At 45.2% G+C, this 9,562-nt stretch overlaps 1 protein-coding gene across 1 annotated transcript in view; it reads left to right on the top strand.

Moving 5' to 3' along the window:
* Window positions 1-9,562, top strand: part of ABRAXAS2 (abraxas 2, BRISC complex subunit) — a 37,009-nt gene that overhangs the window by 9,346 nt on the left and 18,101 nt on the right. Inside the window, exon 2 of the mRNA XM_058437006.1 lies at window positions 7,247-7,308. Coding sequence (XP_058292989.1) covers window positions 7,247-7,308 — 62 coding nt within the window. The remainder of the gene's footprint in view (window positions 1-7,246; window positions 7,309-9,562) is intronic.

Genomic DNA, 9,562 nt, shown 5'->3' with positions numbered 1-9,562 from the left:
CCTCCCAGGTTCAAGTGATTCTCCTGCTCAGCCTCCCGAGTAGCTGGGATTACAGGTGCAAGCCACCATGTTCGGGTAATTTTTGTATTTTTAGTAGTAACGGGGTTTCTCCGTGTTGGTCAAGCTGGTCTTGAACTCCTTACCTCAGGTGATCCACCCACTTTGGCCTCCCAAAGTGCTGGGATTACAGGTGTGAGCCACCACACCTGGCCCCAAGGGCGTGTATTGAAGTTAGGTCAGGATTAAGGGGAATCAAGAGACTGAACTACCTCCTAATGCAGGCTTGTCCAACCCACGGCCTTTAGGATGCATGCAGTCCACGACAGCTTTGAATGAGGCCAAACACAAATTTGTAAACTTTCTTCAAACATTATGAGATTTTATCTTATTTTTTTTTGAGACCGAGTTTCACTCTTGTTTCCCAGGCTGGAGTGCAATGGCACGATCTTGGCTCACCACAACCTCCACCTCCCGGGTTCAAGCAATTCTCCTGCCTCAGCCTCCCAAGTAGCTGTGAATACAGGCATGCACCACCATGCCCGGCTAATTTTTTTTGTATTTTCAGTAGAGACGGGGTTTCTCCATGTTGGTAAGGCTGGTCTCGAACTCCTGACCTCAGGTGATCTGCCTGTCTTGGCCTCCCAAAGTGCTGGGATTGCAGGCATGAGCCACCACGCCCAGCAATTATGATTTTTTTTGCAATTTTTTTTAAGCTCATCAGCTAGTGTTAGTATATTTTATGTGTGGACCAAGACAATTCTTCATCTTCCAATGTGGCTCAGGGAAGCCAAAAGATTGGATACTCCTGCCCTAGTGGATCAAAGCTATAAAACCCACTCACCACATTATTGACTTATTTACTAAGTAAAAGCTTAAGGCTGGGTGCAGTGGCTCATAACTGTAATCCCAACACTTTGGGAGGCCAAGGCAGGAGGATGGCTTGAGGCCAGGAGTTCAAGACCAGCCTGGGCAAGGTGGCGAGACCCTGTCTCTACAAGAAATTTTTATAATTAGCTAGGCGTGGTGTTGTGCTCCTGTAGTCCTAGCTACTCAGAAAGCGAGGTGGGAGGATTGCTTGGGCCCGAAAGTTTGAGGCTACAGTGAACCGTGATCATACCAGTTCACTCCAGCCTGAGCAACAGAGCAAGATCTCATCGTAAAAGAAAAAAGACTTGCGACATGTAAGACGGTATAGTTAGTCTTTCATCGAGGATTTTTTTTTTTTTTTTTTTTTTTTTTTTTTTTTTTGAGATGGAGTCTCGCTCTGTCACCAGGCTGGAGTGCAGTGGCACAATCTCAGCTCACTGCAACCTCCACCTCCTGGGTTCAAGTGATTGTCCTGCTTCAGCCTCCCGAGTAGCTGGGACTACAGGTGCATGCCACCACTCCCGGCTAATTTTTGTATTTTTAGTAGGGATGGGGTTTCACCATGTTGGCCAGGATGGTCTCGATCTCTTGACCTTGTGATCCGTCCGCCTTGGCCTCCCAAAATTCTGGGATTACAGGCGTGAGTGACCACGCTGGCCCATCGAGGGTGTTTTTTTCTATTCGTTTTGCTTAATTCTTTAAAACCATAAAACAGCCGGGCGTGGTGGCTCACGCCTATAATCCCAGCACTTTGGGAGGCCAAGGTGGGTGGATCACAAGGTCAGGAGATTGAGACTATCCTGGCTAACACGGTGAAACCCCATCTCTACTAAAAATACAAAAAATTAGCCGGGCAGGCACCTGTAGTCCCAGCTATGCGGGAGGCTGAGGCAGGAGAATGACGTGAACCCGGGAGGCTGAGGTTGCAGTGAACTGAGATGGCGCCACTGCACTCCAGCCTGGGTGACAGAGCGAGACTCCATCCCACAGACCACCTCATAGAGAAAACAAAAAATCTTAAAACAGAATTTTGTTTCATAGAACATCTGTGCAGTTATTTATTGTATGCACCTGAGTTTTCAAGCATAATCTGGAAGATGAAGGTTAAATTGCCACCTGCAGTTAACGGACAGCAAACCATGAAAGAAAGACCTCTCTTACCTGGCATAATCACAAAAATCTAACTTCTCATTAATACTCTGGCTGTTTATTTTTAAAGAAATAGGGCTGGGCACGGTGGCTTAAGCCTGTAATCCCAGCACTTTGGGAAGCCGAGGTGGGCAGATCACGAGGTCAGGAGAGGTCAGGAGATTGAGACCATCCTAGCTAACACGGTGAAACGCCGTCTCTGCTAAAAGATACAAAAAATTAGCTGGGTATGGTGACGCGTGTCTGTAATCCCAGCTACTCAGGAGGCTGAGACAGGAGAATGGCGTGAACCTGGGAGGCGGAGCTTGCAGTGAGCAGAGATTGTGCCACTGCACTCCAGCCTGGGCGACAGAGCAAGACTCCATCTCAAAAAAAAGAAATATAGTAATAACATAATTAATTTTGTTTTGTTTTGTTTTGTTTGAGACAGAGTTTCGCTTTTGTTGCCCAGGCTGGAATGCAGTGGCGCACAATCTTGGCTCACCGCAACCTACGCTTCCCAGGTTCAAGTGATTCTCCTGCCTCAGCCTCCCAAGTAGCTGGGATTACAGGCATGCGCCACCATGACCAGCTAATTTTGTATTTTTAGGAGACGGGGTTTCTCCTTGTTGGTCAGGCTGGTCTCGAACTCCTGACCTTGGGTGATCCGCCCACCTTGGCCTCCCAAAGTGCTGGGATTACAGGCGTAAGCCACCACGCCCAGCCCAAATAATTAAAATTCTATATAACATAAAGTACTGATTCTTTGATTCATAAACCATCTGCCTCTTGCAGTAAATACCTGTTTTCATGGTTTTGTAGATATGGAGAAGTAACAATCAGTGGGGAGTCCCGGTTAGTACAGGGCCATGACAACTATCTTTTGCTGTACAATCTTTAACTTATTAGTGATGTTGAGTTCATTGAAACGATTATGGATCTCATGGACAAAATGTTTACTAGTATTATCTTAAATGTGTTGTTGCCATTGTAACATTTTTCTTTTAAAAATAAATATAGCAAAAATAAATAAATAAATAAATAAATATAGCTGGGTGAGGTGGCTCACACCTGTAACGCTTTCAAAGGCCGTGGTAGGAGGATTGCTTGAGGCCAGGAGTTCAGGACCAGCTTGGACAATATAGCGAGACCCTGTCTCTACAAAATACAAAAATTAGCTAGGCATGGTGGCACACACCTGTAGTCTCAGCTACTTGGGAGGCTGTGGTGGGAGGATCACTTGAGCCCAGGAGATTGAGGCTACAGTGAACTGTGATCATGCCACTGCACTCCAGCCTGGGTGATACAGCAAGACCTTGTCTCAAAAATAAATAAATAAATACACATTTGAAAGCATAAACTGGGAACTCTGGAAAACCTGGGTTGAAAAGTCAAACATTAGGAAAAGTGCACTGAGTAGTATTCACTACCAGTTGTATGAAGAGATTTTCTGGCATAGCTTACCCTCCAGAATAACAATGTTTTAAATACAATAAATTGACCAAATTTATTATTTGTTGAAAATGTCTGACTCCATGCACAGACACTTTTCCATTACTCTTTGCAATAAGGAAGACTCAATATAGAATATCACATTTTGGGCCGGGCGTGGTGGCTCATGCCTGTAATCCCAGCACTGTGGGAGGCCAAGGCAGGCGGATCCCATGAGGTCAGGAGTTCGAGACCAGCCTGGCCAACATGGTGAAACCCCATCTCTACTAAGAGTACAAAATTAGCCAGGCGAGGTGATGCACGCCTGTAATCCCAGCTACTCGGGGGGCTGAAGTACGAGAATCGCTTGAACGTGGGAGGCGGAGGTTGCAGTGAGTCGAGATCGTGCCACTGCACTCCAGCCTGGGTGACAAAGCAAGACTCGGTCTCAGCAACAACAAAAACGAATATCACATTTTGAACATGAAATGTCTGCATCTTGTTTTGAATATGTATGAATTGAAAAAGCTGTGCTAACTCACTTGAAGCAGAGCTGTCCACCCTTAGTTCTAGGAGTGGCAGGGAGAAGGCAGCAGCAGAAGTGTCCTTAGTTAATGAGGTGATGCAGTCACAATTATTGGAAAGAATGAAAGGAGGAAGGAGAAGAAAGTTCAACTCACCCAACAGAAAGAGAAGCAAGAACAATGGTACCACACAGCAGGGATTTGTAAGGAAATGTGTGCTGAGAGGCGATATGTACATGAGCAGGTGTCTACTGTGTTGTTGAGGCACAATAAACTCTGGAAATTCCAGGTGAGGTTTCCCAGCCCCTTCCTGCTTCGAGAGGTTTACCTGTTGGTTAAGGTGTCCTCCAACTTCATTTCGATCTGCAGCTTTTTCGTGTTTGAGATCATCACCCTGTTTCTCCATGAGTGCTTAGTATTGTAAAACATCTTAGAAAGCTTTAACTTCCTTCAAAAAGTACCACACAATATCTATAGAATGTCTTTAGCATGCTTCTAATGCAGTTTGTAAATTTGAAAGAAACTGCTTTGGTAACAGTGCGCATTCAGAGTTCAGAACTTACTCCAGGAATTTCATTAAATGACAGTTCTTTAAAGTAGAAGATGAGTTTTTCTTTTCCCTGAACTCTAGGTAATATTTTTGCTACAAATATTCTGTATCCTAATTACTAATAGTATCTCTGGGATAACTTATGATGGTATACTTTATCATTTTTATTTATTTATGTATTTTGAGATGGAGTTTCGCTTTTGTTGCCCAGGCTGGAGTGCAATGGCTCAATCTTGGCTCACTGCAACCTCTGCCTCCCGGTTTCAAGCAATTCTCCTGCCTCAGTCCCCCAAGTAGCTGGGATTACAGGCATGCGCCATCATGCCCGGCTAATTTTGTATTTTTAGTAGAGACGGGGTTTCACCTTTTGGTCAGGCTGGTCTCAAACTCCTGACCTCAGGTGATCCAACCTCCTCGGCCTCTTAAAGTGCTGGGATTACAGGCGTGAGCCACCACGCCCAGCCTCTATCATTTTTAGTGATAAAAAGAAGGAAATATTATTAGGTGAGGTTTTATTTGGACTTTTTTTTGTTTTTGTTTTTGAGACTGAGTCTCACTCTGTTGCCCAGGCTAGAGTGCAATGGTGCAATCTCAGCTCACTGCAACCTCCGCCTCCTGGGTTCAAGTGATTCTCCCACAGCTCAGCCTCCCAAGTAGCTGGGATTACAGGTACCCACCATCATGCCCGACTCATTTTTATATTTTTGTAGAGACAGGTTTTCACCATATTGGCCAGGCTGGTCTTGAACCCCTAACCTCAGGTGATCCACCTGCCTCGGCCTCCTGAAGTGCTGGGATTACAGGTGTGAGCTACTGCACCTGGCCTTTATTTATTTATTTATTTATTTATTTATATTTTTGAGACAGAGTCTTGCTCTGTCATTCAGGCTGGGGTGTAGTGACATGATCTTGGCTCACTGCAACCTCTGCCTCCTGGGTTCAGGCAGTTCTCCTGCCTCAGCCTCCTGAGTAGCTGGGATTACAGGCGTGCGCCACCACGCCGAGCTAGTTTTTGTATTTTTAGAGATGGGGTTTCACCATGTTAGCCAGGCTGGTCTCAAACTCCTGACCTCGTGATCTGCCCACTTCGGCCTCCCAAAGTGCTGAGATTACAGGTGTGCACCACCATGCCCGGCTTTAATTTATTTTTATAAGACTAGTCAAGTGCAGTAGTGAGAAGGGGGAAAGAGTAGAACAAGGGTTCAGTCTGTAACCGTAAACAATCAATTGAGATAACTCTACCTTCAGACCAACCAAGGTGAGGTTTATCTTACTGCATAGCTAGGCAAATGAACTTTTCTTTCCTGTGGAAATACTTCATTTTGGCAACATTAACACAAGTACAGAAGCTACTGGGCCTAGTCCCATGTCCTTGAAGGCTATGGTTCCTTTTTTTTTTTTTTTTTTTATTGAGACGGAGTCTCGCACTGTCGCCCAGGCTGGAGTGCAGTGGCGCGATCTCGGTTCACTGCAAGCTCCACCTCCCGGGTTCATGCCATTCTTTTGCTTCAGCCTCCCGAGTAGCTGGGACTACAGGCACCTACCAACACGCCTGGCTAATTTTTTGTATTTTTGGTGGAGACGAGGTTTCACCGTGTTAGCCAGGATAGCCTCGATCTCCTGACCTCATGATCCGCCCACCTCAGCCTCCCAAAGTGCTGGGGCTACAGGCGTGAGCCACTGCACCCAGCCTGTGGTTTCCTTTTAATTGAGTTAAAATTACAGCCTGGAACTCTGAGGCTGTGGTTTTTTAAACAACAGGTGATGAGCTGCTCTCTAGGAGAATGTGATTAATATAACTGAATGGTCAATTAGTTTCATGGTCTTATAGAGAAACCCAGACCTTATGCCCCCAGATGAGCTCAAAGAAATTGTTGTTCACTCTGCTTAATCACAGCAACTTTTCAGAAGCTGTTACGATCTACCCTGTAATGATTGTTTCCCTCGGTACTGACCATCTTTGAAAGGGTTAATAGACTTCCAGAGTTCCTTCCTCTTCAAAACACCTGGCCCAAGTTGTCATGAATTATTACTGGTTATTAATGGTAGGGTGAGGGTGGTTAAGGCCCTCTGTCCCCAGGCTGTCCTTGCAGCTTTTTTTTTTTTTTTAAATATGAGACAGAGTTTCGCTCCGTCGCCCAGCCTGGAGCGCAGTGGTGCGATCTCTGCTGACTGCAGCCTCAGCCTCCCGGGTTCAAGTGATTCTCCTGCCTCAGCCTCCCGAGTAGCTGGGATTACAGGCGCCCACCACCAGGCCGAGCTAATTTTTGTATTTTTAGTAGAGTCGGGGTTTCACCATGTTGGCCAGACTGGTCTTGAACTCCTGACCTAGTGATCCGTCCACCTCAGCTTCCCAAAGTGCTGGGATTACAGGCGTGAGCCACCGCACCCCACCTGTCCTCACAGCTTTTATCCCACTTGATTAAATGCTTCCAGTCAGTGGTTGCTTTTTCCCGTGATGCTTTTTTAAATAGATAAGATTGAATAAGGCACACAATAGCTGCGTATTCCTGAATAATATCTTTCAGATGTGTGCTTATCATACCTGGACAGATAGAAACAGAACTTTCATTCTATAGTCTCCTTTATTCTGAGAGTGTGTCACTGAGGGTGAGTGTTCAGACTGGTGTACACATAGCAACTGTTTGGCAGAGGAAAAAGCTGTCTTTGTTGTCAGAGATTTTGATTTTATAAAAAAAATCCTGAGCTATTTTATAGTTGCCTGTGTCTTACATGATTAACTAAGATGTATTTCCTCTTTCTAATTACAGAAATCCATAACCATCAGCCTTGTTCAAAACTTTTTAGGTAAGCCATGTGTAAGCTTTTAGTCCTTATTAAAAGGATTGATTGATAAAAAACTAGTGAATTTTGGCCTGTAGCTGATTGTGGCTGTAAAGTCATGAAGGTACCCAAATCCATGTATTTATTGAGTGCTATGTACACGGCACTGTGTTAGGTTAGGAAAAGGGAAGGGGAGAGTGTCAATTGTGGGCTTAGTGATTTAGAGTGGAAGTATTTCCTCTCAGCCTATCAAGGGCTCTTCAATTACAGAGAACAAAGTTAATCAACATAAAATAATTCAATGGATGTTCTTAACGAGGAATAAAAAATGTTTAGTGTTCAACTTTAAAAATGTAAGAAAAAGGAGCATAAAACGTTCTTTTTGTGTTTGTTGAAGTGAATACAGTAGTCCTTGCTTATCTTCGGGTGATATGTGGCAAGACTCCAGAAATCGTGGCTAGTACTGAACCCTATCTATATGTACTGTGGTTTTTCCTATATGTACATAGCTATCATGAAGTTTCACTTATGAATGAGGTACAGTAAGAGATGATTGAAGTTATGTGAATGTGTCCACTCACTCTCAAACATTTGAGAGATTGACCAAGGGTAACTGAAACTGTGGAAAGTGAAACCGCAGACAAGAGGGGGACTACTGTATACACCAATGCCATATTATGACCAACTAAAGGACAGAACAAAAAAGAAATGAGGGGAGAAACGTTCAGAAAGGAGAAAGCATACAACAGAGAGACACCTGGAGGGAAAAAAGTAAGGAAGAGAAAGTCCAGGGTCTCTTACTCACTGGACTTCCCCCCAAACCATCACCAGGCCTATGCCTTCTTTCTCCGCCCCAAACCCTTCCACCTAATGGCTGGGATCATGATTTCAACTCTGTGTTTCATAAAACTCCCCAAGACCCAACTTCTTACCGCTTTCCAAAAGCCAGGCCAATACTTTCCTTCTAGCACTGCCCACACAAATACAATCAGCGTTCTTGATCAGCCCTTTCTTCCGTAACACCAGCCAGCCCTTTCTGCTTGCCTCATCCTGCTGTTCCCTGCAGTTTTCACCCTGACCACTCTCCCACTGTCAGCTGGCCCAAACACCTAGCCCCCTTGCACCCAAAAATCCCTGGGGACTTGTGTCATATTCACCCTCACACATCCACCCCCACCTATTGATTGCTTCAGAGAATTGTCACCATGCAAGATGGCTACCTATAAATGAAGCCATCAGTTGCTGAGAACTTCGCCTCTTTTAGATTTACACATAAGCAAAACAGGAATGGGGAAGCAAGGCGAGCAGCCAGCAGTTTGAGAGGAATCTCAGAGCAAGTGCAATTGTTTAGACTCTGGTTCACACATTGCTTCTGTCTGGTCTACAAAGGTGTCTGATTTGGTCTTGACTGTCCAAAGCTTCACTAGGTGTACCCTGCCTCAGCCTTCTCAGGAATTCATTAAAATACTGTCAGCAAAGTAGTACCAGAACAAGGATTTGAGTTTAAAGAATAGACTCAGCTAGCTGGGTGTGGTGGCTCACACCTGTAATCCCAGCACTTTGGGAGGCCAAGGCAGGCGGATCATGAAGTCAGGAGATCGAGACCATCCTGGTTAACACAGTGAAACCCCGTCTCTACTAGAAATACAAAAAATTAGTGGGGTGCGGTGGCAGACACCTGTAGTCCCAGCTACTTGGGAGGCTGAGGCAGGAGAATGGCATGAACGTGGGAGGTGGAGCTTGGAGTGAGCCGAGATCGCGCCACTGCACTCTAGCCTGGGTGACAGAGTGAGACTCCATCTCAAAAAAAAAAGAATAGACTCAGTTATTAGAGCCAAAAGAAACCTTAGATAACATCTGTCTATTCCAAACTCCTTATTTTGCAAAAAATGGAATGGGAACCGGGTGAAGTGACTTGCCCCAGATCATATAGTGAGAAACAGAACTGGAGCTGGAGGTTGTGTCTCTTGCTTTCCAAGTCAATGGCTTTTTTTGTTTCTTTGTTTGTTTTTAACCGTGTCTTGAACTCCTTTCTGGCTTATAAGGCCCAGGTTTATGGTGGTAGGAAAGAGGTAGAGGTGTGGCTTTCCCAAGCCCACGTCCAGTGGTAGAGGAGGCCCACGCATCATTATACCTGGATGCACACCACGGGATCCTGGTCATGTTGGCCTCTTTTGGAGGTGATTGTATTAGATTTGAAGCTAGCCAGACCTGGCTTCAAATTCCAGCCCTTCTGTCTACCAGCCCTATGATTTGGAGGAAGTCACTTGGCCTTGGT

The sequence above is a fragment of the Hylobates moloch genome, unplaced genomic scaffold (genome assembly GCF_009828535.3).
Source record: "Hylobates moloch isolate HMO894 unplaced genomic scaffold, HMol_V3 SCAFFOLD_3, whole genome shotgun sequence".
Classification (NCBI taxonomy): domain Eukaryota; kingdom Metazoa; phylum Chordata; class Mammalia; order Primates; family Hylobatidae; genus Hylobates; species Hylobates moloch.
Note: the sequence above shows the minus strand (reverse complement) of the source record. Positions and strands in the feature narration are given on the sequence as shown.